This window comes from Falco rusticolus, chromosome 4, assembly GCF_015220075.1.
Source record: "Falco rusticolus isolate bFalRus1 chromosome 4, bFalRus1.pri, whole genome shotgun sequence".
Classification (NCBI taxonomy): Eukaryota; Metazoa; Chordata; class Aves; order Falconiformes; family Falconidae; genus Falco; species Falco rusticolus.
In genome coordinates, this window is record NC_051190.1 from 71834314 (window position 1) to 71856224 (window position 21911).

A 21911-nucleotide genomic window follows, 5' to 3' on the forward strand; every position below is an offset into this window, starting at 1 on the left:
TCAATTACACCAAAGCCCTTTAAAAAAGAAGTAAACACAGACTAAACGAGAAAGTCTATGTGAAGGCCTTCTCCCGTAACAGCTATGAATTATTTCTATCCTCTTAATTTCTAGTATTTTGGAGGCAATATTCTGACCTTTTAAATTTTTCTCTGAAGCTGATCTGGTATCAGCCATCATCTACAACCTCTGCTGTGAAACCTTTGCACAGTAATACTGAAGGCATCAGTTTCCATAGTATTACCTGTCACAGACCATTCAGTGTGAGTCCAGTGTCTTAAATTGAAATCAGTGTCTCCTTAAAGCCTCAGTCTTGAATACCTGCAGTATCTAGGTGTGCAACAATTTTAATGCATTTCCATGTGCAAAAATGCCAATGACCTGGTCTGAGTAGACAACAGAAAGAGTGGCTAAGGGCCTGAGCTGACACCTTGCAAAAGTAGGTGAAAGAAGCATGAGGATTCCAAAAAGATTTAGAATAGAACAGAAAGATCTAATGGAGACAAAATCTCACCTCTGTGAGGTGCGTGTGCAAGGGAAATGTTAATAGAGGCACCAAGAGTAGCAGGTTGCAGCCACTGAACGTGACCAGGAGACATCACAGGGCAAGGACACAATGCACTGCCATCCCACATCAACTGCATAGTCTACAGTTAAACAAGCATGTGTCCCATCCTGTAGATGAGATACTGCACCAGTATGATGAAAGATACCCCATATCTTCTAGCACTCTGAGGCTGTCAACCTAACTGCTCATAACTTGGCCATCACTTCTGCTTAAACTAGCAGTAAGGCAACTCAAAAAACATTTTTAAAGCAAATCTAAACCAGCCTAGGAAAAGAAAGAGACTTGTAAGAGATGATGAAAAAAATAAACCAAAACAAAAACTATGGCAAAAAGAGTTCTGAAATAAAAGTTAGGTGGCATTCAGCTGACAAAAGGACATATACTTTTATCTTTACATTTAGGCAACCTAAGTGTCTAAACTGTCATTAAAACTGATCAAGATCTGGTTGGTAGTACCGTTGGACTGCAAAGAATGATCATGCTAAAATAGAAATTTAGAGGTTTTGGGGGCATTCTTCAAAATGTGTAAGACATCATTCTTTGTCACCAGCTGCTACCCTTGAAGGGCTTACACTTTCCTTACATCCTGTTATATACCTGTCAGCACTGTGGCCATTTCTTAAACTCCCTACTGCATCATAAACACAACAGATGCCTGTGCAATTCGATTGTGTCCAGTGTCTGGGCAGCAAAAGAGCAATATAGTACACCTACTATAATTGGAATTTAGGTACCTGACACACCTTTAGCACACCTAGATGTACAAGGCACCGATTTGAGTCTTAACTTGGAGCTGAATCCTACTCTAAATATTTCAGGTCTTAGATTAAGTCAGATAAAAATTGGACATACTTTAAGTAAAGATTCATTATGCATGTTAAGATGGTTTTATTTATCACTCCTTCCCCCCACCCAACTTTATTTTTTACTTAGATACCTAAAAATGCAGCACAGAAATATTAAGGGCTTTCCTTGCATATAAAAGTGTTTACTAAAACAGAAAGGTGGAGGAAAGAATCTTTACTTTCTGCAGTCCACCCATACATTCCCTCTCCTGTCTAGCTAAAGAGGAAAATCTGCTGGTTTTTCCCCCCATGCTCAGTGATGGCCATGCAGTCTCTGTTAATAACCTCCCATCATTTTTTCTTCAGGACAACTTCTGTGATTATTGGTGACACAACCTTTTCTTGTATTCTGGGTAGCTAGAAGACAGATCAAAAAAGCACTTTTTAAAAATTTTTATTTCTTCAATTTCTTCTCCTTGTGTGATGCACATGAAGTGATCTAACTTCTGAGCATAAACCAAGTGTGGTCCTTCCACGCTCAAGAATGCTTTACATATTTTGACGGTTAACAGTCCTTTCACCATTTATTTATTAACTTTATTTATCCTACCACTAAACAGCTTATGAGGCACATCTTGTGACAGTTAGGTATCTTGTGAAAGCTACAATATCATTCTACTTGGGAGGCATATTCTGTTGAAAAGTTTGAGAACAAAATCAAACAGAATGAAAATGAAGCTGTGCAGTGAATTGCCTCAAATCTTCCTTGATATAAAGCACAATATATAAACTGAGCTTTCAAATAAAATTTGCAAATATCCTATGCAAAATATTTTTTTTCTTTGTCTAATGTATATCACATTGAAAATATAAACACTGTAACTAGGAAAGTAAAATACAGTCCAAAGTGACTATTGCTAAGTATGTGCTGAAAGGCTACTTCAAGTTCAGCTTGTTTCCTGCAGTTAGAGAGGAAGCAGCACACATGTGCCTGCAGTCTGAACCACACATGGACATTTTGTTCCAAGGTGTCTAGACAATTCAAATGCCCAGCAAAGTTGTACTGCACTAAAGGTAAAATGGGACTAGATACTGTGAAATATAACTTTTTTTTTCAGATCACTTTTGCTGTTGCAAGACTTAATAGTAAAAACACTTGATATTTCTAAGAATATCCTGTACTGTAGCATTATTTCTCTACCTTTAGATGTGTGAGAAAAAGTAACAATTAAACTCCATTAAGAGTAATTTGTTAGGTCACTCTCAGAATGCAAAGCAGGGTTAGAGCTTTCACACACTCAGTTTAACCAGGCAGAGGCAGGCTCCATGTATGGGGTACATAACACATAGGGAAATAAATGTCTGAGCTAATAACATCAGTATCACTGATGGTCCTAGGAAGGCTTAGATTTGGTAAATGTCCTCTCACTTAGTTGTTCTACTAAGGAGAAAATAAAACAGCAGGGCTCTTGAACAGGGTTCTTCTTTATAAATATAGTATCAGAAATTCATCTTGCACTTGTAGGAACATTTTGCCTTTGGTTAGAAAAGTTATTCCCATACCCCAGCTACCCATTGCCAAAAGGTATCACCATTTCATGCGACTGAATGTAGATAAAAATACCTGCCCTCACCTGCTGCTCAGAGACTCATTTCAAACTGCCAGTACTGAAAATTCATTTCTCCTGTCCCGATACTTCTTTGAACTTCTGCTCTCAGACATACTTCTTAGCAGCTAGTCTGTGGAGACCCAAGAGCTAAGGCAAATTTTGGAGATGTTAAACTGTTTTGCAAAACAGAAAAACAGTGCTGACAGTGCCCTACCTCCAAGGACCTTCGGTGATATTAATCATGTTCTGTTGTCCAGCTTCTAGAGCTGTAATCATTATGGACCCAGTCCAGGCTCTGCTCGGACTGCTGATCCAAACAGTATTTGAGTTTTCACATTCAAGGTATTAGGTTTGGGAATACCTAGGGGAAACATTTTGTTTCTTTGGGACAAAATTATAATAAAGTATGACAAACTTCTGCAAATTTCTGTACTTTTATTTTATATGCAAATAACGCAATCTGTTTGGGACAGAAATGTATCCTAAATCCCCACAGAATGTTGGAAAAAAACTATTTGTAACTCCTATGTATCCTTAAAATTACAACCCATGCTACATTTTTGTAATTATTTGGTAAATTAGACTAGTATAAATAAATGTGATTTATTTATTTATTTTAGTTTAACAAACGAACACTTTGTTTTTAAACCATCATACAATCTGGTATGGCTAGAGCTCAAAAACAAAGGACATAAAAGAGAGTCCTAGCTACCAACAAAAAGAATAAACTTTGGAATGAAATAGGTGGACCAAAGGCAGATATTTCCAATTAAATTGATAAAGTACAGTGGTTATAATTGCATGGACTTGGAATGTAGCTGGAGAAAGCTTCACAGAATCAGAAACTAAAACATAAAAATCCAGGCTATATATTTTATCTCCTTCACTGTCAATAAAAGGAAAATTTTCTCATAACAGTTGGACAATATATGTAGAAGCTTAATTCAAGTCACCTGTTTGCATGACTACTCTTAGCCTTATGTCCAGCTACTAAACCAATCTACTCATTCTACAGTATTTCCACCTTTTTTTTTCCTGAAAAATATGGAACAGCTGTATCTTGCGCCAGAAATGAGAGAAAAAAAATTAAACATGTCCATTTTTTATTTTAAAAGTCTAGACTATAGCCATGAACTTCTCTTTTCATATTATTATATAGGTGAAAATGAAAATTTATGCTTGCATGGAATTTAATTCTAGATACATTGGACAGTCTGTTTCTCTTCAGGTACTAATTAAGAAAAAGTTTCACAACCTGCTGTATGCTATTAAGCCAACTATATAAGTATATTCTATCTTCCAAAAGTTCAGGGGCATATCAGAAGTTATGAGTACTCTTGATAGGCTTGATTTTTTGTTTTGTGTTGTTTGTTTGGTTGTTTTTTCCCAGAACTGGTTTTAAAGTGGTTTAGACATTCTACCATGTTCTCTCAGACAACAGTCAACGCTGCTTGCTACAAAGGAAGATATAAATGTTTAGTTATTCAATCAGTTGTGCACAAGGAGATATTCCGCTTTTCAGTAGGAGATCACATTACGTACTGAAGCGTAAAATGTATTCATTCTTGTAATTACATATTAGTTAGAATAACTGCCAAGGTTATTTCTATTTATGTGCCTGTAGACTTCTATAAATCTAATTATATCTGCAAAAGAGTGAAATAAGCAATATCCTTTGGTCTTTAGAGTACAGTATAAAGTATAATATTTAAAAAGAAAAGATTTCAGCAAATCTGATTTTCATACTATTGTCTTCCTTTGCCTGTGTTCACTTTAATTTCAGCTATGATGCTTAATTTTACAACTTTTTTTTTTTAATTAGACATTTGTGCTAAAATAATTTTAAAAATAGTGTGGAAAAAAACACTAACTAAAACAAACAAAAGTTTTCCAAGGTGATATGAGCTAGGAATAACTATGAATAATAGAAAAAAAAATTGTGATATGAAGTTGCTTAAAGTGACAGTACTAAGCCCTTTTTATACACTGGGCAGCCTTCCTGACAGCTATCATTGCAGGGCGTTAGATTTTCCTATCATCCCTGTAACACAGCTGCCAGCCCCAGGCAGGTGGTTCAGGTATCTTATACAACTACAATGGAGCTCAGCAGCCACAGTTTGGCAAAAGAACTGCATCCTGCACTGAAATGTAATGTTAATTGAGTTACACAGAACCCAACAAAATCTGTCTTCATATATGGGTGATGAGGTCAAATCACCACCACTACTAAAGAGTGACACAGCAGACTACTGAAGATAGCTCCAGAAACACATCAGCCCAATATTCAAAAAGTGCAAAGTGCAGTGCAAAGAAAAAAAAAAAAGCTTCATGATTTCTCAGGAAACAGCAAAGAGAAAAATAATCATTTTACTACGGTATCATTCCACCGTTCACTCATTTCCTAAACTCTACAAAGACCTAATTTTCTAATCTTAAAAGATTATAGTAGATTTAAAAGAAAAAAAAAAATCAGAGAAAGGAAAACATCTGTGGAATAGTTCTCAGCAAGCAGCAGACCTGTACAAGTTTCCGCCAAAAGTGGAGGAGGGGCTAAATTCTGAATGTGTTCCCAGGGAAATTAGACTCTACACAGAAGGCAAATACAGTAAGGTTTACTACATATGCAAAACCACATTTGGTTCATAAGGCCTTCCAAAAAAGAAATATTAGGAACATTAGGAGGAACCATCACATATGCCTGTCCTTTTCTGATTTTTGCTCAGCATCTCATTAACAGCATTAGAGACAGGATATCCAGTAGAGATGGACCTCAATGTGATCTCCTGTGGAGTATCACTGTGTTCTTTAAGATACATGTAACACTTCAGTGAATCTCTTTTAATTTGCTGGAAATAACAACTGTCTTCTCTACAAAACTGAATTCAACAGCCACCAGTTCTCTTTTTTCTCCATTGTAGCTTGCTAATCTGACCAGGCAGCCCATGGCCGCTGTTGTATTCCCAAATAAGTGCTACGGAGACATGAGCAGAAACTCTGATGGAGGGATCTGCCATTTTTACAGCCAGTAACAACACTTCAGGAGGGAAGAGAGGGAAAAGAGAGAGAGAACATGCAAACTGGGAGATCACAGAAGTTGTTGTCAAATCCATTACGCCTCTTTGTAAAAAAATGTAAGTGTAAAATATGAGTCATGCCAACGGTCTCACATTTTGTGGACAGAGACAGACAGTATCTTCATCTGTGAACGTTCCTGAGGGGATTGTATAACTCCCTTTGAAATCATGGTTACTGCAAGAAGAAGAAGAGGGTATGAATGCCTCCTGGAAAGGCCACGGCTTTGAACACTATTAACCCCCTTTTATTGAAAAAAGCATACAGAAAATAGCTATCACTGCATCTTTGAAATATAATGGAAAGAGTGGTTAAGCGTGGGGAGAATATGCTATCTGACCTACACAATCCTGAAAGCTTGCCAGGTCCATAGGAAGGTCTAAGTTATTTCAGAGGAAACTCTGGTGCATTGACCCTGGCTGGATGCCATGTGCCCACCAAAGCTGCTCTATTTCTCCCCTCCTCAGCTGGACAGGGGAAGGAAAACATAATTAAAGGCTCGTGGGTTGAGATAAAGACAGGGAAAGATCACTCATTCATTTACCATCACAGGCAAAGCAGATACGACATGGTGAGATTAGTTTAATTTATTACCAATCAAGTCAATGTAGATTGGTACCAATGAGAGATACAAATAGAACAGAATGGGAAACAAGAAAAAGGCCGACTTGGGCCTGTTTCAGAGCCTGGTTGACAGAGTCCCTTGGGAGATGGTTCTGAAGGGCCAAGGCATCCAGAATGGCTGGACATTATTCAAGAAGGAAGCCTCAAAGGCACAGGAACAGGTTGTCCCCATGTGCTGAAAGATGAGACAGTGGGGAAGACCAGCCTGGCTGAACAGAGCTTTGGCTGGAATTCAAGGAAAAAGGGAGAGTTTACTATCTTTGAAGGTCACAACAACCCTATGCAGTGCTACAGGCTGGGGAAGGGTGGCTGGAAAGCTGTCTGGTGGGAAAGGACCTGTGAGTGCTGGTTGACAGCCGGCTGAACATGAGCCAGCAGTGTGCCCAGGTGGCCAAGAAGGCCAACAGCATCCTGGCTTCTATCCAAAAAAGACCAGGGGAGTGACTGTCCCCTTGTACTCAGCACTGGTGAGGCTGCACCTCAAATACCATGTTCAGTTTTGAGCCTCTCACTACAAGGGAGATGTAGAGGTGCTGGGGTGTGTCCAGAGAAGGTCAACGAAGCTGGTGAAGGGTCTAGAGAACAAATCTTAATGAGAGAAGCTGAGGGAACTGGGGTGGTGTAGCCTGGAGGAGTCTCAGGGGGCATCTTATTGCTCTCTACAACTACCTGAGAGGAGGTTGTAGGCAGGTGGGGGTCGGTCTCTTCTCCCATATAACTAGCAACATGACAAGAGGAAATGGCCTCAAGTTGTGCCAGGGGAGGTTTAGATTGGACATTAGGAAAAATTTCTTCACTGAAAAGGTGGTCAAGCATTGGAACAGGCTGCCCAGGGCAGTGGCGGAATCACCATCCCTGGATGTGTTTAAAAAACACGTAGATGCGGTGCTTAGGGACATAGTTTAGTGATGGACTTTGGCAGTTCTGGATTCATGGTTGGACTTTATGATCTCAACCTAAATGGTTCTATGATTCTGTAAAAACAAATCTTAATACCACCTTCCCCCAACCCTTCCCTTCCTCCCAGGCTTAAGTTCACTCCTCATTTATCTGCCTCCTGCCCCTCCAGTGGCACAGGGGTATGGGGAATGGGGATTGCAGTCAATTCATCACAGGTCTCTGCCACTCATTCCTCCTCTGGGGGGAGAACTCCTCACACTACCCCTGCTCCAGCATGGGGTCATCGTCCCCCCATGAACTTCTTCAGCATGAGTCCTTCCCACAGGCTACAATTAGTTCTTCACAGACAGCTCCAGTATGGGCTCCTTCTATGCGACGCGGTCCTTCAGGAACAGGCTGCTCCAGTGTGGGTCCCCCATGGGGTCACAAGTCCTGCCAGGAAACCTGCTCCAGTGTGGGTTCCTCTCTCCATGGGTCCACAGGTCCTGCCAGGAGTCTGTTCCATCACAAGCTTCCCATGGAGTCACTGCCTCCTTTAGGCATCCACCTGCTCTGGCGTGGGGTCCTCCACCAGCTGCAGGTTGATGTCTGCTCCACCATTAATCTCCCTGGGCTTCAGGGCCCCAGCCTGCCCCACCGTGGGCTTCACCAGGGGCTGCCAGGGAATCTCTGCTTCCATCTCCTTCCCTCCTTCTGTACTGACCTTGGTGTCTGCAGAGTTGCTGCTCTCACATATTCCCACTCTTCTCCTTGGCCGCAATTGCTATTGCACAGCAACATTCCCCCTTCTTACATACGCTGTCACAGAGGTGCTACCATCGCCACTGATGAGCTTGGCTATGGCCACCAGTAGTCCGTCCTGGAGCTGGCTGGCATTGGCTCTATCAGACATAGTGGGAGCTTTTAGCAGCTTCTCACAGACGCCAGCCCTGTAGCCCCCCTGCTAACAAAACCTTGCCACACAAACCCAATAAAGACCTTTACTTGGGGCAAAGTCTAACTTGAGAATCTGCCCACACCGCAGACACAACAGGCATGAACAGCACTGTTAGAACAAAACTGTGTTTGTATCTTCCTACACACAGTACTGTTGTAGGACATGAACAAAACCCAATATTCCACCATACATCACTATTCATACAGTGAAGATTGATAAGCGCCAGTCTAAAATGATGTTTATTGTTTCTCTGGCACAGCATTTTAAGTGGCGCTCAGTGGCTTTCTACTTCAGCATTGTTGTTGCTAAGCAGAGTCATGAGGACAATCTACAGCATGCTGTCAGTCTATGGAAAATGACAATGCTGGCTTTCAAAACAATTTTTTCTAGTTGTCCAGTGCTCATTTTCAGCCTTTAACTATTACTGCATGTTTGTCCAGAAGGAAAACACACATTACCTAAAATGTATTTTTAAAAAATGTTTAAAACTTCAGAGAGTCTATGTAGGGTCAGGGAACAATTCTTTTGAACAGTGAGTTTTTGTCACAGATGGGAACATTTAATAACTCTATTATATTTAGTCCTTACACTACATCCATTGCCAGAGCACTCTATGCGCAGAAAGAACAAGCACGGGCCACCCTATTATACTTGTTTACACACTGATATTGCTCATAAGTCTTGGAAGAACCTCCCTTGATGTGTGCATTACAATTAATTCTTATTTAAAACCAAAAGGAATTTAATCTTTTTTTTTTTTTTTTAAATCACATTTGTTCAGTATGCAGAATACTAGTTGCAGATTGGTATGTCTCAAAAATTACAAAGTAAACTCTTCAAATTGTGACAAAAAACACCAAATAACCAAACTTCATTTGGCTTAAAAGGAGGGGAAGAAAACATTGTGACAGTTACAATTCGCTGTGCTATTCTGTGTACCTAAAATGAAGGAGATATTCCTTGTGAGTCCTGAGAAAAGGTTGTCTAAATATAGCAGAGGAGGCATATTAACCAGCTAGAAGAATATGCATCTGTATGAATTCTGCATTGTCATGTTATCAGAATAGACCTTGAAAGCTACGAATCTCTCTCTTAGAGGGAAAACATTACAACTTTCTTAGTAAATATTCTCTTTAGCTGGAGACAAGAAAGGAACAGATTTCTGCTGCATGATGTTCTTCATCCTTAGAAACACTGAAACATTTGAGCAATGGATGTGTTTCACTTTTGATTAAATTCTCCTTTGTATCTGCATATAAGCAGAGAAGTCTGAGTCCAGATTTTTGTAGTTGATCATCATAGTCATTCTAGCTGACTTTAGTTTATGAAGTTATACCACAGAGCACTGTCCACGGCCTCCAGCATGCATTTTACCACTGTTGAGAACATTTCTGTAGGCAAGAGCAGGTTTCATACTCGGGTTCCTAAGCCCACATTTCAGGCAATGATACAAAGAGATATCAATGCTAAATAGTAGCTGTAAGTTGGAACCCTCAGTGGCTAATGTAAACTCTTATCTGGGACAAGTGAAAATTGTTGATACAGAAAAGATAGTTCACTATAAGGATGAATTTAGACCATTATCTCAAAGCATTGCGAATCTACAAAGTTCACAAAGTACATCTTAGATGAGCTACATGAAGAAAAAAGTCTCTGGTGGCTTTTTCCTGAAATTTTAGGATCTTTTTTATTATATACACCATAAAAGTGTTTTGGAACATCCTTTACTATCAAAACCAAAGCTTTAAAGTTTCTAATACTGCCACAGGGACCTGCATCTACCATTAAGAGGAGAGAGTCTGAAAACATAAAAAATAAAGAATCAGAAATCTCAACTAGTGTTCCTCTTGGGGTAACATTCATATAAAGCTGAACTTTAAAATACCAATCTCATTTGCAATAAATTTCTGTAGATGTTTTGACAAAAGTAGGAAGCCAATACAGCATACTGTAACTGGCAACTTAAGAGAGATATATCTGGAAAACATTGCCCATATCTTTCCTGCTTGTCTTATGCACAAAGTACAGTGAATTTTCTTGGGTTTGATGTAGTCACATCAGTCTTACTTCCCAGTGCCTGAGCAGTGCTTAATGATGTCCTAAAGGGGAAAGCTACTCATTAGCCATAGTAACAAAGCAAAGCAGCTCACATAAATTAATGACCCATTCTCCCAGTAGTCCTTGACATTGGGAAATATTAACTTTGTTTTATTGATCAGAAAGACAGAGAAGTGAGACAAAATGACTTGCCTTAGCCATGCAAGAAATTTGTAGTAGGCCCAGGAACAAAATGCATCTCCTAAATTCCACTTTGGGGGTTTACATTTCAGTAGCTTTGGTGATAAATGTAGAAGATGGAAAGAGATTTCTCCTGTTCTGTCAGAATGAGTTTCTCCTTCATAATTTGTGTCCAAGCAAATATCAGTAACGAACAACATCAATGCTTTCAAGAGCAGCTCCTACCTTGGAGTTATTGGGATCCCCATCCCCATCAGAACGTTATTATTTTGGGTAAAATTTTCCTGAGTTTTATTTCCCTTGTGCAGAAAGTGAGTATGGTGCAAACAATTGCACCAGTGCTGGCACCATACCACACAGGAAGAAGATGGATATGGTACCTAAACATGTCAGTAGGAATTCCCACTACCCATAAAGCATTAAAGCTTGATGGTTTTACTGCAATCTATCCATATTGGCTCTGTCTCACTCTTAGTTCTTTGTTTTACAATAACTATATTATAAAAGTATTGATAAATAAATCCTACTGAATTAAGCCGGGCATTGTCTAAGTATACATGGCTGGACATTAAGTCTTGCAGATTCACAAGTGTTGACTCAGTACCCAAACAATTATTTCCTAAAAATAATTTATTGTAATTTCAATGATCTACTTAAAAGCATGTTAGTTTCAACATGTCTTTAGCAAGCTATGTATTCAATTTCTTTTTTGAAGGAGAGACAAAAAAGTGAAAGCAATGCTGCTATTCATTCTTTCCAGACTTAATGTAGACTGTTTGTCCGTAGCAGGAACATACCTGTTGGAGGCAGTGTTGTGGGTTCTGCTGGTAAAAACTCCTGGGATGGTAAGCACTCCCTGGAAAATGTGAGGTCATCAAGTGCTATGCCATCTTTTGGACCTTTTCCAGCTACCCCTTCAAAGATTACTTGGAAATCATCTCCATCTCCAGCCAGGATCAGTGCCTTGCGCTGCCAGAAATTTCCCTGGTTTCCAGTAAGATTAAGGAGAATGTTTTCATGTTTCGCCATAGTCCTCTGGTAGACAATCAATGATCCAATGTGAGCTCCATACATATGGTAATAGAAAAGTATCTGCAAGCAAGAACAATAACATCAAGTCTACAATAGGTGACTGCAGACCCATTCTGCTATGGTATTTACCCTAATTACTAAATTAAGCATCATCACTAGCATTCAGAATAGCCCTTGACTTTACTGATTCAAACACAATTTAATTAAAAGGCACCAAAAAAAATATCACTAGTGAAAATTTTTGAACTATTCCACATGCCAAACTTTGAAGCAAGCATTACAATACTGTGACAGCTGATCTTGTATCCCTTTGAATAACTCTTGCATGTAAATGTAAAAGAATGAAAAAACAGAGGAATGGAGCAGTGCCATTTACAATACAAGAAGTAACTTCAGTTTACTGAACACTTTTCTGGTTATAAATGTGTTTATGATGGATTACAGCGTGTGTAATTAGAAGATAATCTCTAATCTAACATGGGATCAAAAGTTCTACATGGATTGCAGAAATGCAAAACAATAACTAAAATAAAACATAAGAGGTCCTTGGATTAGAGAAGAGACATTTTTTTTTTTATTATTTTTTTTAGAAAAAATGGGGAAAACAAATTATGAAGCACAAAAGAAGATCAAGTAGATACAGAACATTAAAAGAAATCCCTGTGAAGAGTTGTCATAATTAACTGCTCTCTTAAGTTATTTTCAATTCAAAAGCAACAAAGGAATGCTTATATTTTATCAAATTAATACTTAATGTAGTTCAATATCCTGTTTCTGACAAGAATCGGAATATTTCCAAGAATGATAGAGGACCCTGAAAGAAGCAATTCATGCTATAATATATGAGAACATGTCTACATCTCAAATTTCTTTCCAGTCTAATGCATAGCACAAGCCCTAAAGAATAAAAACTCTATCTTATTTATTATAGCTATAAAAACCTAATAGTGAATATTATGATACACATGTAAACGTGAAGTCATGTCCTTTTATGTTACCTGGTGCTACAGGATTTCATAGGCTTCTACAGTCTATTGCATCGCATAAACACATTATTTAAAAAAAATCCTCACATTTCTATTTAACTGATTTTCTCTAATAATTGATTAGTAAAGCCACCAAGGGCTTTGTGTTATAATTCTTTTGAAAGTTTTACTGTGTTCACTTTCAGAATGTCTCCTGTGCAATGAAGAGGTCAAATATAATTTCTATAAGTCTGTTTTCTTGTATGGAAATGTTCCTATTCACCTCTCCATTTCCTGTCCTGCAGCTACTCTGTTTCTCTTAAATTCTTTCCTTAAATGAGGTTTGTCTATTCGATATATAGTTATATTTAAAAACTATATAATAATTTTCACATTTTTAATTTTTCTCCATTCCTTTTTACTACTGCTGAATTTTGTTTTATTTTCTGACTGTCATTAAATTCTGAGCAGATACTTTCACAGAGCTGCCCACTACACTGCTCTGGCTTAGTTACAGTTGTTTTCAAAACCACTAGACTGTATTTTTTATGTTTGTCTTTATTACATGATCCTTGGAATTCAATTCCCTCCTAACTCCTGGACCCAACATTACTTTCTGGATTTCAAATTTATTTGCAATACCCTTATCTCAATTACACTGAATAATTCGATATATCAGAGTCAACATACTGGTCTTCTGTTCCACTGTATAGTTTCTAGACATATCATACAGTAGTAATGTTACGTTGATAACAGCTATGCACAAACTTAATTTTAAGTATTTATCTGAGTCATTTCAGGGCTGGGGCCCCACATACTCAGGCTTGAATAATAATGCATGTGAAATATCAATTCCCATACTTAATTTGCTTTGTATCAGAACATAGGCTAGCTGTCTAGTCTTCTTTCTCAACCAGATAAGGTTGAGAAACAGATGTTTTCAAATATGATGCTACAGAAAGAAGCAAACATTGCCAAGGTTCTCTGGATGTTGTCATTCATCAGTTGGCTGTTTAGTATTTTCAGGTCTATCCTGAAGAATTTATCATAGTTTTTTTTGAAAACTAAAAGAACTATAACATCTGGTTCTGTTTGGAAAGATTACAACGGAAAAATATACAGAAAATACAATACTTGATAAAACAAGTATTGTTTTATCACCCCCTTCCTACCATGCATACCATAAAGGAATTGCCGATATTAATGACATTTTCATAATTTTTATTAAAATTCTTTGACTTTATTCTTAAATTACCTTAAAATCACAATATAGGCTACATGACTTCCTGATTTTCTTATGGGTTGACATTTGCAGATAGTATAATTACTTACCACAGATGCCTCAATGCAGAATTCTCCATTATCTTTCCCAGGTTTATTTTGGCATTTATTTCTACTTAGGCTGTTTCCCTTGGATTTCTATTCTTTTTGAACATGCAGCTTGGTTTGTGAAAGTCTTGTATACAAACGAACCATTTTTTTTTCATGTATGTCCGTTTATATTTGCTGATGGTATATTTGGTTTGCCTGCATAAATTACTTGTCCCACTGATGTGAATGTACATTTTTCATTGATCTGAATGGGCCTAAGATCCCAAACAAAGCTTGTTGTAATATATAATGTAGTATTTGCTTCTCCAATAACTCACAGAATGGAGTAAAATAATTTAAGGGACTGTCTGATTTCCTATGAGGCTCTGGGTCTTGAAGTAACTTTTTCATTCAGACAGTTTGCTTTACCAGGAATTTCACTTCCTTTGGTCAGTTGCCTAAATGAAAGTTGCAGAACTGGTCAGAACCTTCAAAAAGCACTATAATATGCTGTAAATATAACTGACTGTTTCAAATCCTATCATGGATGTAGAAGTTTTGTCTGTAAGGTGCATAGACCTGCTGGTTTTTTTTAAATGATTTTCAGTGTGACAAAATAGTAGCTTCCAGTAGTTCTGTTTCAAGCTTTTAATTGCATTTAATGTGCGACATCATAAATATTCAGATGTGAACCTGTCATTCTCAGTTATTCTGCATTTCTTTGCATATATGTTTTACTCTTCATAGAAGTTAAATAGCAGAAAAGTTCTTTTTAAAGCGTAAAATCAGATAAGGTTGAGAAACACATATTTTTAAATATGATGTTATGGAAAGAAGCAAACACCTCCAAGTTCACGTGAGAGTAAGTTTTTTTAGTGTATATATATATTTTAGGCAATATATAAAATGAATGTAGAAAATATGAGATCATGGCTCAAATTTTGATGATATTTTATAATGGCTTGATTAAGTTTTGCTACTGACACACTGAAATTAGTCCTAAGTTTTGTTTGGAATGTAAAATCCAGCAATTTATGTTCAGTATTTCCTGACTTTCTTATCTATAAAGAGTTTTGGGAGTTTTCAAACAGCCAGAAGAATTTCAATCGAATGGACTACCTAGAAATCTCAAGCATAAGCAGAACTCCTTCAAAGTTTCAGACAAACTCTTTACAGGTTTTGATTTTCCTTATGAGTAGTGAGTATGAGATAAGTGGAACTAAAGGTAAATGACTGGACATTTTGAACAGAGATGTCAATTGCATATACAATAAAACTGTTCAGGACTATTTTAGTCTAAGACAACTTCCACTTGATGAACATAGTGCGGTGATCACGCTATCAGTTCAATTCAAAGGCTTTTTTAAAAACTACTCCTCTTCACCAAGATTATCCTCTTGACAGACCTAGTAATGACTAACAAGACAGATTTATAAAGGTGAACTTGCAAAATGAGACCATGAGGACAAAAATCCAATGTGAAATGATTACATACCTTATTTTACAGGCAGAAACTCAATAAAATTTTACATCTTCCATAAATAGAAAGACACTGATATCACCTCAGGCAAGGTACTGGACCAGTATCTTCCACAAAAGTATAATGTAAGAATTCCAAGTGTGGCATCAGTAGGGGAGATGCTCCAAATGCTGGAGAGCAAAGTGGCTGTTTTATGGTTGCATCATTAGAGAGGTCTTGAGCTTATTTAACTGGCTAAAGTCAGATAGCCAACAAACATTCATATTGCCAAGTTAGACAGATCTTCAGGTGTTAATAGCAAAATAATAACATTAATGTTATTTTTACTTATGGTAGTTCCAGGATTATTTATCCTAGATTCTAGGCTGGCATACGACTTAGACCACTCTGCATTTGTTCGTACTTCCTTTCAACTCTAACAACTCATAGAATGGAGCAAAATAGTTTCAGTGACCATCTGATCTATTAGGATGAAGTTCTGGGTCTTAGTTAACTATTTGAAATATTAATTCCTTCATTCCAAACCAAATATTGAAATTGCTTTGTGTACCAATCCCCCCTTTTTTCTCTTCACTAGGTCTTTTTTGGCTGTTGTTTTGGTTTGTTTTTTGGGTTTTTTTTTTCCAGATCTCTTCCATTTTGGAAATCCATTCCCAAGTTTACCCTGAAAATGTTAAGCCATTCCTGCCTTGCTAATTTTCTAGTCTCTGTAACTCCTTTGCTAATTTTTTTTTAATTATTTAATTACCACTTCGCCTTCCACAGGAGCTCCATTTACGCACAATATTCCTCTCCATGTAAATAATATGTAGATGCTTCATTAGCTCTATTTCTAACTACTATTTAAAAAATATTAGTAATTTTATTAGTAATTAGAATTATTGACAATTATTAATGCTTAAATTTCCATTGTGTTTTTGTCACTGGTGTTAGAAACTGAGATTCCACTCATTTTTGCCTTACAAAATTTGAAAAAATACCATTCCAAAGTAATGCATAGTTCAACTTTCTGGAAAATTCAGGTTTTCAGCATGCTGTTCCTGTAGCAGATTCTGATAGATGTGTTCTGAAAGACATCTTACGGAACTCCAAGTTACCATTTTAGCAAAGACTATAAAAGATATCAAAACTAGAAAACTTTTTAATGCAGGTTTTCAAGAATTGATCAAGCTCAAATCACTACAATGTGCTGTAATGTTTCAGAAAAAAAAGGCTTACTTTTCTCCATTCTCTAGAATTGGTGACAAAAGCTTCGGTCACACACCCTTCCATTTGGACTTGTGCTCATTGAAAGCCAGTATTTATATACATTTTGCCCATAAAATCACAAACCATTGCACAGGTTTTATGCTACTTAGGATGAGTGTTGCTTAAGACATATTCTAAATCAGACACTGCATTCACTGTCAACTTCATCTGCATCTCCCAGAGTATGTACTTAGTTACAGAAACCGTTCTTCTCCCACAACAAGATAAATGTTTTCTTATTATTTCAAGGAAATAAGATCAGGCCCTGACTCTTCTACAACATGCCTGTTTTTTTTCTCAAGAAATATTTCAGTGATCATCTTTATTCATTTTAGGAGTATTATCTTTGTGCAATCTAGAAATCAAATTCTGCATTCCTGTTAATACCACACCCCCAAATACCTTGCAGTTTTTATTCCTTCTGCTTAGGAGAGGACTAGAAATCCTAGCTTTCTGTCCTGGCAGCTGAAGAAATGAACTCTTTATAAAAATATAATGACCAGATGGCTCTTGCAATGTGTGATCAGTAGCTGGTCCAGTGCCCATTTTTTTAGTACTGCTAGTTCTGAGGTTCCAGTCAAAATCATCGTTTTCATCTTGCTTCCATCCACAAAGATCAAACTCAAAATTGCAATGCCCAATAGATGTACCTGAAAGAGATTTGCACACACATGAAAAGAGGGTTTTTTTTCAAGAACTTAATTAGGCACATATATTACAGTCTAGTATTCAGATCCATTTTTAAAAAAAAGCTTCAATATAAAATCCATGTAACTTATAGAACAGAGCATTTTTAATGTTCTAGTATATAATAGATTAGGACAATAATAGGTTAGGACAAAACTTCATATATATGAGGTAGGTTTTTGTGCTGTCATTATTAAAGTCAACAGAATCCTTGGTATAAAAGTAACCAAATATAGCAACCTATTTTAGGTCAAGCTGAATAGCTCTTTAGAGTCTTACAGGCAGTAGTCAATTGATATCCTCCCATAGGGCATCCAAGACATCTGCAGAAAGCTAGCCTCTTTTTGGAAGAACATGTTAAGGTCAGGTAAATTCTTATATTTAGGGAACAGAAATCCATCCAAATGAATGTATTGAGCATCACAAAGACACAGCCACCATACAGACACATATAGATAAAACATAAATGTAAGTGTGCTAACTTTGAGCTGAATCACACCTACAGTTAGTTTACTTTTGCATGTTTGCAGAAGAGTTCACACGTGTATTTTCTCAGCCAATATGCAAACATAGATGATTATTTACATTTCTCCTTAACCTGTACTTAATTCCTAGAAAAAGAGAAAGCTGACATAATTTTGGTGGTTTTTTTTAATATGAAACAATGTCAAAACAGTCAGAATGGTGAGTCAACTGTCCACATAAATCAAGGTTAAGTCAATTACACCACTGCAGATGTTTAAGCTGTGTATATTTTTCCATCTATGCATCTATAACTTCATTATAATGATTATCAAGTAAAACTAAACTTGCTGAAATAAGCTGGAATTTCAGCAGAGCCTTCAAGAGGCTTTCAACTGTGCTCTGAATAGTCTTAATATTATTGCTGGAAAGTGCTTTGAAGATGAATTTGGCAACCATATGGATCATTTGGTCTGACAATTTATGAAATGACAAAAGCTCTCTCATAAAATGTAAACAGAACCTAAGCCTCTTCTGAGGTCTGATAAAGTTCAGCCACTTAAAAGTAGCTGTATTTAATTGGCAGCTAGTTAGAAGCCTCAGTAATGAGGCCAAGGAGCTAAAATCCATTGAGTCTCTACATGGACCAAAACAGTACCAACAGCTACCTCTGAAATTTCAGGCTGATATAAGGCAAAAGATTTCTTCATTGTATTTTTCTTTGTGAAGGTCTTAGGGGTGAAAAAGAAGCTAAAAATATTTTCCAAAAAATATGTATTATTTAGCAAAAATAGGTTCACTGTCTTTTATCTGTCTCTGCAAATACGATCCCATCTGAAATAACAATTAAAAAAACCCCAAACTCTATATGCTAAATGGTAAGATTATCACTAATTCAAAACATGGATTGTAGTTTACCTCAACTGAACAAACTGCCCATAAAATATGTCACTCCTTTTGCCATATGATCATTTAGCTACTTAATATTTCAGGATCACAGTTCAAGAAATTCCTTTGACTACTTCTAAATTCCATCTCAAGTCAATGAAATTCATACATGCAACCGACCATTTTATTTTAAAGGCATGTTCTGAAGAACCCAGACCTTAAGGCGTGAGTATTGAACATCCCTGCGAATGATGTATATATTCCCTGTTACCTAATCTAAATTTATATGTCCTTGTAGGATCTCTATAGTCTTCACAGAAAAACATTCATAGCTATAGGACAATATATCTAATATAATGCAAACAACTGATTTTAAATCACAAGAACTTCAGCCTGGAAGTGAGTCACTCCACTGATGAAAAAGAGATCTTTGGTAGTAGACACTTCTATGAAGAACTATGAACCCTTAGCAATGAAGTACAAAAGCAAAACTAATCCTTCTGTCTGTGGAGCAGCGGCGTAGGGCTGCTGAATTAGTCTACTGCTTGACAGCTTAATAATTTAAAAAAAAAACACTTAACAGTAGGTATATTAATTGAATTATATTGATCACAAAAGATCTAATGAGTCTTTGTTATATACAAAGTAATTAAATGAAGCAAAATTTAAACTAACTTCACTCATTCCTAACAGCCATGACTAGATGAACAAGTACAGGGCTATAGGAACAATTCTGTAGAGCAAAACACCTGATGCTGAGGACTTGATGACTTTTAGGGGGGTGGCGAAGGAAAGAGGACTGAGGTGCTACAGACTGATCCTGCGGGCTGAACGACCACTAGTGGTCAGAATACATTTGATGCTCTCCTGGAACTCATCATTCAGTTTATTTTCTAATGAAAGCAGCATAATTATTATGCTTGAGCACATTCTGCAATGCAAACCAAATGGCAATACATAGGAATAACTGAAAGATTTGCTTATAAGCACACTGGCGAGTTAAACCAAACATTAACCAAGCTCAGACAAAACCAAACACCTACCAAGTACAGCCACCTGCACTGTCACTAGTTCATATATTAGACTGGAAAAACGCTACTGCTCCCCACTACCGCCTTTTTCACAAAATGTAATTTACTAGATCTCGTAAAACATCATTTTTACCTCAAGGAGGAATGCCCAACTCAATCTAACCAGAGCTGCCTCAGAGACCTTCCTCTGATACACTAACCTCAAGCAGCATAAGGCAAACCCCAGCAGAGCAGTTTCTGAACAAGGCTGAAGGAGTGCACTACCCACTACCTCTTCAGCACTGTTCTGGTTTATTTTGTTCTCTTCTACTTGTAGTAAGAAAACAGTACTAGTGACATCATACTTGAATGAGCATGGATCCCTCATTCAGCATTCTGGGTTGCATCAAAAGAAGCAGGTCAAGGGAGGTGATTTGGCCCCTCTACTCTGCTCTCCTGAGACCCCACCTGCAGTACTGCATCCATCTCTGCCCCCCCCCCCCCCCCCCAACGTAAGAAGGACATCAACCATCAACCTGTTGGAGTGAGTCCAGAGGAGGGCCATGAAGATGATCAGAGGGCTGGAGCACCTCTCCTGTGAAGACAGGCTGAGAGAGTTGGTGCTCAGCCTGGAGCAGAGAAGGCTCTGGGAAGACCTTACAGCTGCCTTCCAGTACCTAAAGGGGGCCCACAAGAAAGCTGGAGAGGGACTTTTTGCAAGGGCCTGAAGTGATAGGACAAGGGGCAATGGTTTTAAACTGAAAGAGGGTAGGTTTAGGTTAGATATTAGGAAGAAATTCTTTACTGTGAGAGTGGTGAGACACTGGAAAAGATTTCCCAGAGAAGCTGTGAATGCCCCATCCCTGGAAGTGTTCAAGGCCAGGCTAGATGGGGCTTTGAGCAACTTGGTGCAGTGGAAGGTGACCCTGCCAGTGGCGGGGGGTGGTGGAAATAAATGATCTTCAAAGATCCCTTCCAGCCCAAAGCATTCCATGATTCTATAATTCTATGTTCTAATGGAAACATTTCTAAACATTTGACAAATCAGTGTATCTGTTAAAATATGTACTTGACTTATTTTACAGCACTAATGTCATGCAACTAGCTAAAAAGAGCCCTCTACAAAGCAAACAAAGCCAAGGCACAGATCTCTCAATAGTAGTTTAACAGATTTATGAGGCACAGTTTATAGCTCAACAGCACTGGCTTTAACAAGACATTGCTCATTAGACTTGGTGAGTATCATGTGATATAGCTCTGTTAACATACTGGAGTTTCAGGAATATAACAGAGCAAGGACTAGTTTCTTTCAACATGGTGCCATAAGATTTCATTGGCTAAGACATGGTGACTTGTGCACACAGCATACTACATCTACAGTTAGACCAGTACTTGGAAGATGTCAGGAAGCTGCACAGTTTTCATGTTTTTTAAATACAGTTACCATGCCTGCGCAAACGTGCCCAGTTTTTGTTTCCTGTGCTTTGATCTATCATGTTATGCCCTACTAAAGCCTTCCCCAGGCTTCTGAATTCGTGGTTTTCGAGCTACTGCTCTATGGTTCAGCAATGAGGAAAACACTCTTCTCTGATGGCTGCAAGGAAATAAATAAAAAAAAAAAAAGTCACAAAGACTGGAAATAGGTGTTTCCTATCATTATGTTCTCTTTGGAGGCAGCCTGCCTCATGAAGAAGCTGGGAAAACAGAACTAGCATTTTTCTGTTAGGTATATTTTTAACAAGTGCTATATTATGTATTTCTACTTCATTAAATATACAAGGCAGAGGCAGCACCAATAAAAGAAACTGCAAATTCTCCAGCACATAGTGGAAATCTAAAGCAGGATACCTATTTCAAAACTGAAAAAATAGAAGGAAAAAAGGCGAAAATAAACATTAATCTAACTCCTGACGCAGTCCTTGAAAATGCTATTGAATAAAGCACTCCCAGACCTAATAAAGAAAGTTATAATTGGTCATCAAGCATTTTACACAATTAGACACTATGAAATGGGATTAGATTTTTATCTGAGGCAAAATCCATGTTGATATAGAAGTTTCACTCCAGCAATGACCCCTGTGCTCTTAAGCCTCC

General features: G+C 37.6%; 1 protein-coding gene across 1 annotated transcript in view; it reads right to left on the bottom strand.

Moving 5' to 3' along the window:
• MALRD1 (MAM and LDL receptor class A domain containing 1) overlaps positions 1 to 21911 on the bottom strand; it is a 282516-nt gene that overhangs the window by 150951 nt on the left and 109654 nt on the right. Inside the window, exons 24-25 of the mRNA XM_037383834.1 lie at positions 17173 to 17420; positions 11532 to 11826 (exon numbers count right to left, since the gene is read on the bottom strand). Coding sequence (XP_037239731.1) covers positions 11532 to 11826; positions 17173 to 17420 — 543 coding nt within the window. The remainder of the gene's footprint in view (positions 1 to 11531; positions 11827 to 17172; positions 17421 to 21911) is intronic.